At 43.9% G+C, this 15305-nt stretch overlaps 1 protein-coding gene across 1 annotated transcript in view; it reads left to right on the forward strand.

Annotated features, from left to right (window-relative positions):
* Positions 1-15305, forward strand: part of EYA2 (EYA transcriptional coactivator and phosphatase 2) — a 132851-nt gene that overhangs the window by 33065 nt on the left and 84481 nt on the right. Inside the window, 3 exon segments of the mRNA XM_033153481.1 lie at positions 8630-8748; positions 13939-13987; positions 14867-15009. Coding sequence (XP_033009372.1) covers positions 8640-8748; positions 13939-13987; positions 14867-15009 — 301 coding nt within the window. The 5' untranslated portion in view covers positions 8630-8639.

Genomic DNA, 15305 nt, shown 5'->3' on the forward strand with positions numbered 1-15305 from the left:
ATCCGGCCTGTGGGCCTTACGTTTGCCTACCCATGACCTAGAGCAGGGGTCAGCAACCTTTTTCAGCAGTGGGCCGGTCCACCATTCCTCAGACCATGTGGTGGGCCGGACTATATTTTTTGGGGGGGAGGGGATGAACGAATTCCTATGCCCCACAAATAACCCAGAGATGCATTTTAAATAAAAGCACACATTCTACTCATGTAAAAACACGCTGATTCCCAGACCGTCCGTGGGCCGGATTGAGAACGTGATTAGGCCGCATCCGGCCCATGAGCTTTAGGTTGCCTACCCCTTACCTAGAGGCTGGGCAGTCCTTTCAGAGATGCTCAAGCTCTGGATTTCCTGCATCAAGCAGGGATTGAACTTTGATGCCCTATGTCCTGCTCCTGCCCAGCACGCATAAGACAGAATCTCCAGGGTTCTATCTGAGGACTCCAACTTTGCCTTCTGCAAGTACAGGTGTCTTCAGAGCAGCCTATGAAGGTTGAGTCAGGTTGTAACCAGGCTTAATACTCTGTATGTTTGCCACTTTTTCTTTTTGCAGCAGCCTTTTGAATAGCTGCAAAAAAGGCTGAAATTCAGCTGGTGAAGCTTTTTTTTTCTAGGCATGGAGAAACTTTGTACTGGTTACATGCAGCAGTGAAATTTACTGTTGTAGATTTGCATTGCATTTATCTAGCCTTGGGACTTGTGAGACGTTCAATCCAAGCTCTTGTTTTCTGATACTATGGTACATGCAGTAGCCCTAGCTGTGGCTTTGGCATGGTCAACACGAGCAGTTGAATCCCAAGTCAACTTGATCTGGATTCCAATATATGAAAGAGTCCTGTGTGTTTATTAGTACAAGTCAGGTAATTTACTATAAGGCAAATAAAATCTCCTGTTGTGTATGACTTTTAATTATGAAATGACAGGATATTTTACTAGTCCTGCAAAGTTTGCTTTTATAGCATTTAAATGAAAAATGTTCTGGGGAGGCACAAAGTTTGGGGCTCTTGGGTTTAATTTCCAGTTCTGCTGTTGACTCGCTGTGTGACCTGGGACAAGGTACTTCAATACATAATTCCAGAGCCAGAGGCTAATGACATTGTACTTGCATATAAATTATGTAGCTTAGTGAATATAAATGAAACTAGATAGCAAAGTGCATCTGAATTCAATTATCTGCAGACATAATTGTTTGCAATGGGATGTGCTTGTACCTGCCATTTTAAATTTATATAACTTCTGCCTATTCAATGGTAGTTTCCATGTTGGCTTAAATCATCGAAGTTCCTGCTTTGACTCATTTTCTCAGACACAGCTTTTCATCAGTATGTCTGATTCTGATAATGGGTCTCTGATTTCACATTGGAATATTATCATTTTCAGTCAAAAGCCACTACAGGAACACCCCACCCCACCCTTTTTTTGCCTGCTCCTCTACATAGTATGCCTAGTAAAATAGCCACCAAATAATTATCACTAGAAGCTGAAATTGGTGGTCATGTTAACACTTCATTGTTTATTTCCATAGTCAGTCTCTGACCTTATTCTAGTATATCATGCGCTTGTGAATTTGGGGGGTGCAGTGCAAGTAGAATGATGGCCCACTTGGGGTTTTGTAAGCTGAAAGACTGAGTCTCTCACTTAAGTATTTGAGCTGCCTTAGGCTGCAGCCCTAGAATCATAGAATTGGAAGGGACCACCAGAGGCATCTAGTCCAACCGCCTGCAATGCAGGAATCTTTTGCCCAACGTGTGTGGCTCGAACCCACAATCCTGAGGTTGAGTCTCATGCTCTGCCAACTAAGCTATCCTGTATGTGCTTATTTTGAAATGAGCCCCATTGAACCCAGTAGGGCTTACTTCGTAGTACACGTGGATAGGTTCAGGGTGCTGATGGGTTTAGATCAGGGATGAGGGAGCTGCAGCCTTCCAGATGTTGCTGAAGCACAACTCTTGACCATTTGCCATTATACCTAGGACAGATGGAGATGGGAATCCAACAAGATATGAAGGGCCATTGACCTATAAAGCCTTAAGCGGCTCAGGACCACAGTACCCCAAGGACCAGCTCTCCCCATACGAACTGTTCTAGATCCTGTCAGATGTTCTTCTTCATGTGGCTCTGTGAGATAAATAAAAGATAATAATAGAAAGCACTTGCTTCACCTCTCTATTCCACTAAATTAAGGCAAACATCAGCTTTTGGGGTGGGGAGATTGTTAGTGGGAAACAGCACAGGGAGAAGGTATGACTACCTTTTCCCCATGGTGTGGTCCCAATCCAGATTTTTCTCCCTATTAATTTTGGGGGGGGGGGTAAATGAAGAGGTATGGCCAGTTCAAAGCTGTGATTCAGAGATGTGTTGCCTCTTGTTTGACCACACACAAACCATGTGTTTGTTAATGTTGGGTATCAATCACAAAGGCAACTTAATTGTGCTAGCTGGCTCAGTTTTATTTACAGCAGCATTTTTTAACCTTGGGTCGCTAGACGTATGTTGGACCACAGCTCCCATCATCCATGGCCATTGGCCAAGTTAGCAAGGAATGATGGGAGTTGTAGTCCAAAAGCATCTGGGGACCCAGAGTGGAAGAATGGTCTGTAGTGACTGGCAGTCGTCCTCCAAGGTTTCAGTCAAGTGTGTTTTGCAGCCTAAGCTGAAGATGCTGGGATTGAAGCAGAGACTTCCTTCATGCAAGGCATATTCTCTTCCTGCCACCAAACTACAGTGCTTCTGCTGCAGGGCCAGTGTGAGAGTGAATGCACATTTAAACTTTTCCTAGAATGTATGGAAAGCTTCCATGGGAAATGGCTTTGCCCATGGCCCACCCTGTCCTGCATTGACTAAGCCGGGGTGGCTACCTGTGGTGCTCCAGGTCTTACAGAACTACAAGTCCCACCATAACTGAACATCAGTGTTCGAAATTCGCCAGGCGCATTTTGCACATGGCTATCGACCACTTGTGACCAAGTGAAGAGGCCCGGGCCTGACTTCTCCAACCATCTGGAGGTGCATGCCTGGGGATCCTTAGATCTCAGCTGTTTTCACACACTAGCGACACACCCTGTAGAATTATATCTTGTGATATTTTATCTGCACAACCAAAATAAATTTCAGGAACCAAAAAGTCATATTGAAAAATACAACCTTCGAGCTGCCTGACCCCAAAATGGTAACCAGGTGTTCCGTTTTGGTGGCTGTAACCCTGGTTCAAGGAGCCATTTGGCGCCTAGCCTAAATAACTGAATTTCTAACACCGCTGAACATTGACCATGCTCACTGGGGCAGATGGAGTTGGAGACCAACATTACCTGGAGGTGCACAGGTCAGCAGTTCCTGGAGAAAGCCTGATTCTTAAGTAATAGAAGCAACTCTGTGTATTGTTCCTAGAAACGAAGTTTCATTTTTCTGTCCGTTTAGGGACTGGAAAATAGGAGGATGTCTCTCCAAAACAAAATACTTAGTTATTGCTAACTTGCCCTCTCCCTCTTTCTGCATTCTCCATGGCTGCTGCTATGCCAGCTGCTACCTTTCTGCTTTGAATGTTAGATCTTTATCCTGAGTAGGTAGTTGTCTGCAGCTTAGGTAGCTGAACAAAAGCTCACGGGGGTAAATAGAAAGGTGAGCTGGTTCAGGCCCTGACTTGGAACCTTCCATATGCTTTTAATCCGTTAGCAGCAGTGGGAGCCTTTTGAAGTCGCCCCCCCTTCCCTCTTCCACTTCCCCTACTGCCCAGCTGTCATCTCCCAAGTTCTGCTCCCTGACACTGCTGCAGAGCACTCTTCTGAAAGCACAGTCATGCTTTTGCCTTAATGCTGTAGCCTCGGGGGACGCAGAGTGACGACAGGGCTAACAAATGGTGCAATCTGCTCTGTACAGCTGCGAAAAGGAAAGCAGAATTGGGGGAGACAATGCATGTCTAGATCTTTTCCTGTGCAGCTTGCATTGGGCCCATCTCTGTTGTTACACAGCAGACTTTGGCATATCCCAGCAATGCAAAGCAAAGAGATCCACGATATATGGTTCATTTTATTTGCGATTGTGCATAGTGAGGGGATGACTTACTGCAGAGCCATGTAAAAAAAATGCCCAGCGTTGAAAGCCAGAAAAATGCAGAGTTAGATGTGGAACGCTTCTTAGCAATGTGCAGACGGATTGCTTTTAGGGAAGGGCCAAACCTCAGTAGCAGATTATCCACTGTGCATGCAGAAGATCCCAGGTTCAATTCCCAGCATCTGCAGGTTAGGCTGGGTGAGTTTCTTGCCTCAAACCCTGGAGATCTTCTGCTGGTCAGTATAGACAATACTGAGGTAGATGGAGCAATGGCCTGACTCAGTATAAGGCTGCTTCCTAAGCCCCAAGGTTCTCTTCATCACTGCCTCACAGGGGCAACAATTTCATATTGGTATGGCAAAGTTTGCCATATTTCACTCTCAGACTTCCCAACTCAGGATTTCTATGTGGACATACAAGAATGGACAATTTTGCAGTGCCATGATATGCTTTTAATACCTGCTGCAACAACAGGAGTAATGACATTGGACCCCTGTCACAATAATGCCAACACTTGGAATGCTCAAGCCAGTGGAGAGCCAGTGTGGTGTAGTGGTTAAGAGTGGTAGTCTCGTTATCTGGGGAACCGGGTTCGCGTCTCCACTCCTCCACATGCAGCTGCTGGGTGACCTTGGGCTAGTCACACTTCTCTGAAGTCTCTCAGCCCCACTCACCTCACAGAGTGTTTGTTGTGGGGGAGGAAGGGAAAGGAGAATGTTAGCCGCTTTGAGACTCCTTCGGGTAGTGAAAAGCGGGATATCAAATCCAAACTCTTCTTCTTCTTCTTATTCTTCTTCTTATTCTTCTTCTTATTCTTCTAAAGCATAATTGGATTTTGGTACCTGCTTGCCTGATTTAGTGATGTTATGGTCCATTCTACCTTTTTAAGAGCTATGAATGAGCCGCCATTGTTCTAAAGATTTCTCAGTTCAAGTGTCACAGGAGAACTTGGTTGTTTGTTCAGGAGGGAGCGAGGTATTTGCAAGGTTTTAAGTTTTGTACTTGTAAAACTAAGGAAACGGGATAAAGAAACAAAACAAAATGTAAATAATTGCAGAACTCTGTGTATTTCTGAGACCTGGGGGTGGGGTGGGGGCAGGATTTCAAAGCAGTGGATGTGTCCTCTCAGACAGACTTGAATCTCTGCACTTTGCTTCTTCTTCTTCACGTTCATCCCTGACTTACCTTTTCAAGAACAGGTTCAATGGGACCTCAGTTGTCCTTTTAATATTAGGCTACATAAATCCAGTAGGCCCTGTTCATATGGTGAGGAATTCGGGCATGTACCAATGCTATCCATAATATAAGCAAAAGGCAGTTGATTCATGCAGAGCCCCAAAAATTATATAGCAAAGATATCTGGGTCTGTGGACAACACAATCAGTGTTATAACTGCAGTCCATAACATAACTGATATTTACCTTAAGAGAGCCAATATGGTGTAGCAGGGAAAGGGTGTTGGATGTGAGCCAGTTTGTGTGGTGAACTGGCACAATTTTACCAGTTCTTCAGAGCTCACCACCACCACTGAAGTTTCATTAGGCTTTCCCTAACACTTTATTTCTAGAATGTTCTACAATCATGTTGGCATCCTCAGTGCTCAGAACCTAACTGGCACGTGTTTGTTTTTATTTTTTTGCAGTGACCTTGTAAGAATAAGTTTCGCTATTCCTGGTGTTTGCTGGCGTCACTAAGCAATCCTTTATTTCATACAAAACCCTCTGCTTATTGTTGTAGCAGCAGAATCCACGAGTTTCCTGGTGAACTTTGCATTGATCAACTTCATCAAAGCTTTTTTTGTAGAAAGAAAAAGCAACCACCTTGAATGGACAGCATAACCTGACATCTTGAAAATGTCAAGCTATTAAGAGTAACAGTAGTCTGGGGAAATCCCATGAATAATATTGACACCTGTAAGGTTCGCGTGATGGTGCCTCACGAGTAACGGAGCAGGAGCCCAAACAGTCTTTTGCAGTTTTAGTGTGCAAACTATTTACAGTGCAGAGCTACAAAATGCATGTCTGTCTCCGTCGCTGGCAGAATCCGGGAGTGGCCCCTTCCGGCTTCTCCCCCAGCATAAGAACTTTGGCACCCCAAGTCTCCTCCTACCCTCCTTGCGTTTCACCCTCTGCGCAATTGGGGCGACGGAAATGGCATGCCTCCCTCCTGACCAGCTGGGCGAGGTGAGCACAGGATCTCAGCAACACCCCCAAGCCCTCTCCCCACCAGGCTCCCTGTTTGTGACTTCTGGCTAGAAGAGGTGCTGGGGCTCTCAGTGGCATCCCTAAGCCCTCTCCCTGCCAGGCTGGTTCCTTCCCTCTCCTCCCCACTGGAGATATGGCGGCTTTCTCCGCTGGAAGAGGTGCTGCTGCTCAATTGGCGTCGTGGCTCTCTGTATGCTAACAGACCCTCCATTCCCCTCAGTGGGCCAGGTGGCAGTTCCCTGACAACACCTTTTAAATGAGGATTTTTGTGCATAGCATAAAAAAAAATTGTATGTGAATTATAAGGAGACCTCAACTTTTCATAGTGGTCCCTCTTAACTACTGTTTTAGGAGATCCTGATTAGAGGGGTCATGATTTGGCTAACACTTGGGGGAGATTGCGGATGCGGACTTGTGAATTTCATTAAGTTGGGAGTCAGTCGGAGGTCAGGAGGTCTTGCTCCCATCTTTTCCTCATAATTTGAGCTTTGGTAGACTTCTGGGTATTCATATTATTGTAAATTGCTTTGGGATGCCCCACGGGAAGCGATTCATAAATGAAAATAATAATAAGTTGGTTACATTTTTAGACCTGCAATAATCATGTGCTAAACTGGATGACTAAAATCAACAAACAAATTCAAGGTCTATAGACTTCGCTAAATGGACTTACTCAACAGTAACTTTACTCACAGCTTCAGGAACGCGGGTGGCACTTGGGCTTGCTGATTGGAAGGTTGGCGGTTCGAATCCACGTGACGGTGGTGAGCTCCCGTTGCTCTGTCCCAGCTTCTGCCAACCTAGCAGTTCAAAAGCACACCAGTGCAAGTAGATAAATAGGTACCATTGCGGCGGGAAGGTGAATGGCGTTTCCGTGTGCTCTGGCTTCCATCACGGTGTACCATTGCGCCAGTAGCGATTTAGTCATGCTGGCCACATGACCCAGAAACCTGTCTGTGGACAAACACCAGCTCCCTCGGCCTGAAACGAGATGAACGCCGCAACCCCATAGTTGCCTTTGACTGGACTTAACCGTCCAGGGGCCTTTACCTTTACCTTTTGCCTTACTCAAAGCTACATAGAGTGTTTGGTGCTGGTCCCTAGTCCAAATCCAGCCTTCAGTTGGTACCAGGTAGTACCATCTGCTCCTATTTGCTATAGGGGTAGTCATGTGTTCTGCTTTCCAAAGGATGATCCTCTATTTGAAGGGCCTTCCATTCTAAGCCCAGTTTAAAGACAAAGAATCATAAGAGGGGAGAGAGTTTTGAAGTTGCCTGTTAACAGCACACAAAAAGCAGATGGATCAGGCACATAGGTCATGCAATCACAGCTTTCCCCACAAAGCATTTCTGTTTAAATTATAGTAATTATTTCTGAATCTGCATCTGTGCATATGATAAATTTGTGCCCTCATTAATTGGTGATGTGTTTCCTCTTTTTGGGAGAACCATAAGTGGCCATACTAATTTACTAATTTTGATAGAGGAAGCATCGAGAGAGGGATAGCAATGACTGTGACCACGAGAATTCAGAGAAGCAACTTGGTCCAGGATACAACAACTACTCCCCAATCATTCTCCACCCCATCCTCAAAGTGCACCTGCAAGTAAATGTAATTTACTAGGGGGCCGGTGTGCTGTTAGCTTCATTTGAATATTTCAGTTTTCCTTAGCAAAGAATATGTGAGGCGCCAGCTTGCTTCAAATCAGCTAACTTTAGAAGTCTCTTCTGTATGTTTTGCCATCAAGCAAACCGATCACAGAAATGCAACGACTTTCAGCGAGTCTCTTACTGCATTTGGCTGCAATCCTGCGAAAGCTAAAGTCTCCTTAAATCCTGTTGATTTCAATGATATTTAAGCACTCTGTGTGCAGTATTGCTGACATTAAGATTACGAGGACCCTACCCCATGTAACAGCTTCTTCCCCTTCAATATTCCATAACTGTGTAATGCTGTTGAGTGTCTCCTTTTTCCATTCTTGCTGCAAAACATTTCTGTGACTCAGAATCTTATCCAGAGCCACTGTGTGCATTGGACGATGATGACAATCCTAAAACGCGTTGCTTGTTCTTCATGGTGTTTTAAGAAACACATAAATGTAATCTTCTGATGCCAACATCTAAGATGAGCGGGAAATCATTTAATCAGATGGGCGTAATCTCCAAGGGAAGCGACTGCTCGGTTTTTAATTCCGCATTTTCCCTTCGCCGAAAACTTTTTGTGTGAATGTTGTTTATGTAGAATTTATATGAAGCCAGGGTTTTGGAAATCAGCTTTAATATTTACTCCTAGGGAGAGGGAAAAAATGGAATCATTAGCGAGCATGCATAATTAATGAATAAATTATCTGAGTTTTCCCCCACCCTTTGTTTTCCTCCAGGTATAAGGAAATGCTAGATCTAGTGACATCACCCAGCTTGACTGTAAATAGAGAACACCCTGACATTCTGAAGCTTAACCTTTCTAACACTTATGCCACGGTTCCAGATGACATAGAAGGTAAGCTGACAGTTCTTGTTCATGGTTTATTAACTTTAGACGCCTAGCCATGGGTGTGTATGTAGAGTAGGGGGGTGGAACCAGGGCAGACAGACATATGGCCTTGGCTTGTATGAATCAGGGCTTGGACTTTTACCCTTAAATGCATCAGTCCAAACCTACTGGATTTCATATTGATTGCATTGGCAGTGATTTCAGTTTTGTGACTCCTTTTTGGATGAGGAAGATGTCTGGACGGTGCTGCAGCTTAATGATGGGGTGTAAGATTTGCATGCATATGAGGCTCCAGGTTCAATTTTCTCCTCTTTCCCATAGCATTTCCTTTTAAGATACAAGGAAGGGAAGGAAATCAACCCAGGTACTGCAGTGGTGCTAACATTTGGGGTTGACAACAGTGTGCCAAGAGGAACCATTGGTCCAATAAGGGTTATTTTCGATGTTGCTTTTGTTTCCTTGTACCTTTTGAAGCACTTAGAGGAAGCAGCAGTGTCAGAATATTCAGCTGGATGTGAGCAATTGATAGACCAGCTTCAAAGTGCTTTCCTGGTTGCACATGCTAGGTGTGGGGCTGCCTGTTTGATACTACCCTGGCTTGTGGCCATTTTCTCCTATCTGGGCTACTTGCATCTTTAATGACAGGATTGCCACCTAGATTCTGTTATATGTCTAATTGAACTTAGAAAGGAAACGGGTTTAAGAGTGTATTTTGCTCACCTTGGTACTAATCTTTCCGATTTGGGCCTTGGGCTTATAAGGTAAAGATAAAGGACCCCTGGACGGTTAAGTCCAGTCAAAGGCAACCATGGGGTGCGGCGCTCATCTTGTTTCAGGCCAATGGAGCATTTGTCCACAGAAAGCTTTCTGGGTCATGTGGCCAGCACGACTAAACCGCTTCTGGCGCAACGGGACACCGTGACGGAACCAGAGCGCACGGAAACATTGTTCACCTTCCTGCCACAGCAGTACCTATTTATCTACTTGCACTTGATGTGCTTTCGAACTACTAGGATTGGCAGGAGCTGGGACAGAGCAATGGGAGCTCACCCCGCCGTGGGGATTCGAACCACCGACCTTGCAACCGGCAAGCCCAAGAGGCACAGTGGTTTAGACCACAGCGCCACCCGCTCCAAATGTCCCTATTTACAAGGAATGGTTCCGATTTCCCCTGGTAAAACACAGGTCCTAACTTTTATTTTGGGGACACGTAGCATGCCTTTTTGGAAAAGGCACGTTGGCCTCCATGCACATTGGTGTAGTGGTTCCTCGGTTTTATTTCCCTTACTGCAGGTCTCTAAACGTTAAATTTCTCGGTGTGTTGCACATGCATGCAAAGGCAGATGCACCCAAACACAGAATCTGAGTGCACTGCTTCATTGCTATCCACACCTTCTTCTTCTTTCCAGCTTGTAAAATGTCGATGAAAGCGTTTCAGTTTTCATCTGTCCTGTTGTGCGCAGCTGAATCCATTTTTGGCTTAAACATCTCTATACCTGCTCGCCGCTGCCTTTCTCACAGGGTGTAATTCGGGGCTGGGGAACGCACAAGTCGTGCATCTTTGGAGTAGTCCCCTGCTTTTCATCCGTGAAGCGTTGGAGGGTGTGCTGTTGTCGCTGCTTTGGGTTTTGTTTTTTTTACAAGATCGGAAAGCAGATGCTGACACTGTTATCATTGCAGAATGCTTATCCCCCCTCCCCCCCACTGTCAAATCTGTGGTCTGAAGTTTCCAACTTGGCAGGTACTAAGGGCGCCATTCTTTTGGTAGTTGAGGTTAGGGATGGAAAACTTATCTGCCTTTCCCAATTCCCATCTTCTCCCTTCACTTGGACAGTATGAAGAAGAACGGGGAGAATGTTTTAAATCTGTTTTTAAAATTATTGGCGGACGATGCCGCTGAACTAGTTTTTCGCTAGTACAATTCCAGCTATTGTTTGCTGCGGTCCAGCCAATCTTCCTGTTGGAGCGGGGCTGGCAGAAGGCACTAGCTTATTAACTGTAGCCATTAACCCTTCGCTCGCAACATCTTTCTTGGGGCTTCTGCGACGCTTAGCAGGCAGGCTCTGGGAGGTTGCCAGATGTTAGGATGTGAGCTGGAGAAGCTGTTCCTCCCAGCAGGACCCCATGGGTTGTCTGAGGGTCAAACTACATGTTGCATTTAATGCACAGCCTGGGTGTTGTGTTTGCTTTTTTTTTGTCTTACTTAGAGGTTAGTGCAGAGCCCCAAACTGGTGCAGGACCAGGAAATGGAACATTTTAATCTTTCCTCCCACTTACCTTTGCCTTTCACTGTTCCAGTCCACAGCTGTGTGGACCAGGAAAGCAAAGGTTATACCCACTCCCACCCCAGTACCCAACCCTAATGCCATCTATGCACTGGGGCGGAATGTCTGAAGTGGGGTCCCTGCTGTATTTGTGTAGGTTCCCCATGTGGTTTTAGAACTCTCCATGATCCGGGTTTTAAATCGTGTAGGCAGCCTGTGCAGACCCAGACCCTCAGGGACACAACGGGGGGGGGAGCAATCACAGACCTATTACCCCCCTATAATAATAATAATTGCATGAGGTATTGAACTGCTAACAGCGCTATGGAGTAATTTTTTTATAAAAAAAACCTTTTGAGAAGTGTTTTGTTGAAATTAAAATAGCTGAAAGGGATTATGAATAAATAAAGAGGGATATGGCAACAACAACAAAAATCAAGAGGTTGATCAGGTATAAAAAGATGAAGCAATTGTCAATTTAAATAACAGTGAAAATTGATCCATGCTAATGTTAAATGGGCTTGATCAGTAAATTGGCTAAAACATTTACAATTTAAATCCACGTATTTAGTAAGATTGTAAGCTTTTATTCGTATTCTGGGCTTTATCTTGCTGGTTTTCCATATGAAACATTTAACAAAAATTATTATACTTCTTAGTTAAGGGGGCGTATCTCTATTGGTTACTGAAGTTGCATTTTTCTTTTATAATTAATAAAGTTAAACAAAAGGTGAGCGCAGTGAATAGAGAGCAAATAAGGCAATAGCCTATTCATGACATTGGATTTTGTATTGTGTGAATCAAACACAGGGGTGTGCACACAAGCCCTAGCCTCAATTCCCCCATTCACAACAGCTCCACTCCAGCCTGTCTGATATCAATGCCCGACTGTTGGGTCGGTGCTTTTATGCATGTCCCTGACCCCCGCCCCTCTTTAAGCCCACATGCCCTCACCTTGAATGTCTGAAGAGGACTAATGGAAATGAGAGAGATGTGAAATTTTAGTACCGGTATATTCTGTTCATTCAGTCCAGGAACTTTGCTCTCACCCTGAGAAATGAAAGGCTAACTGTCAACTGATAGATTTCTATAGGTGAGGCTCTGTTTAATTCTAAGTAATGGTAAAAAGACATTAAAGCATCAAAGGCGAATTAAACCATACTCGGAGAATAATTTTCAAGTGAGAACAAGCAAAAGTATACAGAAATCTTCCTCTGCAGAAACATGCACCAGATATTTTGGAAATGTTCTCGCAGGCTTTACGGAATAACAATATTACGTGAGCCCATAGGATTCTTTCTTTATATTTTCAATGTATTTGCATATTTCATTAAATAAAACATGCCTGAGATGTTTAATTCACTATCTTATGAATTGCTGAATAAACTGAAGGGTTGTCTCATCTTAGACGACTTCCTAATGAGGACTATCCTCTTCTGGCTATGGGGGCACATCCTGCTCAGTTGTTGTTTGCTTGCCCCATACTATTGAGAGCACAGTAATGTGTACATATTTTCTCTTTAATGTGTGCGAGAAGGTGCAGAACCTTCTGTTTCAGATATGTTACAATGCTGCGTTCCACATAACACCTTTCGGGAATGACTGTTTGATGGGGGTTCTCTGGACCTCACACAGCGTGGGAATGTCTTCCCCTCCTAAGGCTGTTTTGGTGTTCAGTTCCACCATGCGATTAGAATTGTGCAAACATCTACAACCGTTTATTGCGTGGAGTTCTACATTGCACCAAGGACTTTCACAGGTACAGCAGGCTCCCTCCCCACTGCCCAGTCTTCTTCCTCAAACATGTGATGGGTGGTGGAACTGACAACATGATGAAGAGGACTTAGCTGTCACATTCCCACTCTTTCCTCATGCAAGGTGAAGAATGCAAAATTCAATTTCTGGCCTTGACTGACACTTTGTATGACTCCTGCCCCCATGCAGTAGCTTGTAGTATTGTAATTTTATATTGTGAACTGCCCTGAGATCTACGGGCATAGGGCAGTATACACATTAATAATAATAATAATAATAATAATAATAATAATAATAATAATAATAATAATAAATTTATTTGTACCCCACCCATCTGGCTGGGTTTCCGTAGCTTCTAGCCCTTACATTGCATTGTAAAGATGCAAATCAATGTGGCAATGGGTGCTAAAGGCTAGAAACCAAAATCAATCTGAATATATGCATCCTAATAAATATATTTGGCTTTTGAACTACAAATACCAGTATTCATGAGTACAGTTGCTGGAGAGGGGTGGTATGGCCATACCAGCCCCCCATGAGTTGTAAAATAGGTTAACTAGGGGTTTTGAGGTTTCCCTTGCGAGATTCTTTGTGGTCCTTGGCTGAAGGTCATTGGACACCAGTGACCCAGTGAAGTTCTGCTTCCCTTGAAAATGCTCCTTTGTTATCCTGGCACTTTCTCCTTTCTGGTTTTGCTAAATGGCTTGCCAAATGTTGATTTTCTATCAACGTGTCACCCTTCTTGAGATGAGCATGGACCCAGGATATCCTTCACCTTCCTCCTAGCTTTTGGTACTTCCTTTATTTCAGGACCAATCATCCAGAATTTGAAGTCTTTCATGTGTTGCATTGCTTTTGTGGCATAGGCTGCTGAAGTCACTCCACGTGAAAATAACTCAGGTCAATGTAGCTTTCTTCCCTTCCCTTCTAACCACACAATTTAGAGTCCCCATTCCCTGAGCCCAAACAGTGCATGAAGCACAGTGATATACCGGTATATCCACAGATAACTGCTCTTCATGCATTTGATGAAGTAGACTGTAGTCAATGAAAATTTATGCCACTTGTTTATAATGTGCTGCAAGACTCTCTCTTGTTTTAGTTTCTGCAGACTAACATGGCTATTCCACTGGAAAGTATAGTTGATGTTATTTATTGTGTTAATTTTCTTTTGTAGGCAACTCCAAAGCTGCGGCTCAGCGTTCTCTACATCTCTACACTACATAGTAAGAGTGCCCAACTGAATCTGTGATTGTTGTCAAAATAAGTGTATTATTTCTAAGGTTTTCACCAAGAACAAGAACTCTTAGGCTGTAATCTTAAGCTTACCTTGAAGTAAGTCCTACTGAACTCAGCAGGACTTGCTTCTGAGTAGACATGCCTAGGTTTGTGCTGCTAGTTGATTACAGCATAATCCTAACCATGTTTACTCAAAAGTAAGTTCTATTTAATTCAATGGGACTTGCTCCCAGGTAAGTGAGGTTAGGCTTGCAGCCTTAAACATGTGTACAAATCTGCATAATAACTCTGAAGAATAATACTTTTGTTTTTCAATATTGCCGGCACATTACAGCCAATGCCACATTAGAAGAAACATTCCCCTTTCTTCTCGTTCCCATAGAAGAGAATTCCTCTAAATTGATGCTGCTGTGTTACTCAGCAGTCATGATGTTCACATGAAAGCCAAGGGGTGTGCTTGGAAGCCCAATTCATGGTTTGGAATCCAAACCATGGTTAGCAGCCACAAACCATGGTTTTTCATGATGTCTGAGCTGAGCTGTTTTATTGTTACAATAACAATCACGTCAAATTTTGAAAAAAGCAAGCATGAACGTGTTCTGCAAAAAAGCAGGGTTGCATTATACCACAACTATTTAGCTCAGTACAGTCTTACACTGACTAGAAGCAGTTCCCCCACAGTTTCAGGCAAGGAACCCTACACACCCCATAGGTGTGCTCCAGTTTCTTTGATTGTTCAGAAAGGAGTGATTTGAAATAATTGTTTAAAAGCATGCTTTAGCAGAATACTATTTTCAAGTCAACTAGAAGTTAACTGTCGAAGTCATCCATGGTTTGTCCTAATTTCTCCCTCTTCTTTTGAATAGGCATTATCCCCATATAGTAACAGTCCCATCTTTTCCAACGATGGCCACATATGGACAGACTCAGTATAGTGCAGGAATCCAGCAAACCTCTGGTTATACTGCATATCCGCCGCCTGGCCAACCTTATGGAATACCTTCCTACAGTGAGTAGTGCGCCAGCTGTTTCATTTTTATTTTCAATAATAAGAAACTACAGTACATGTTGTGTAGAGCTGGGTTGGAAACCTTATGGGAGTTGTGGCTGCCTAGATGTTGGTCAGCACCACTGTGTGTTCCCCACCTCTGGTTTACAGGCCCTTGCTTCATTTTACAAATGTCCGGACAACAACTGTAATTTTGCAAGAGTATCAGCAGCTGTTAGGGTGGCTGTTTCATTGATTGAAGTGCATAAGCCTTTCTCTGTCGTTCAGTAGACCAGTGAAACACAACCATGCACTCA

The sequence above is a fragment of the Lacerta agilis genome, chromosome 6 (assembly GCF_009819535.1).
Source record: "Lacerta agilis isolate rLacAgi1 chromosome 6, rLacAgi1.pri, whole genome shotgun sequence".
Classification (NCBI taxonomy): Eukaryota; Metazoa; Chordata; class Lepidosauria; order Squamata; family Lacertidae; genus Lacerta; species Lacerta agilis.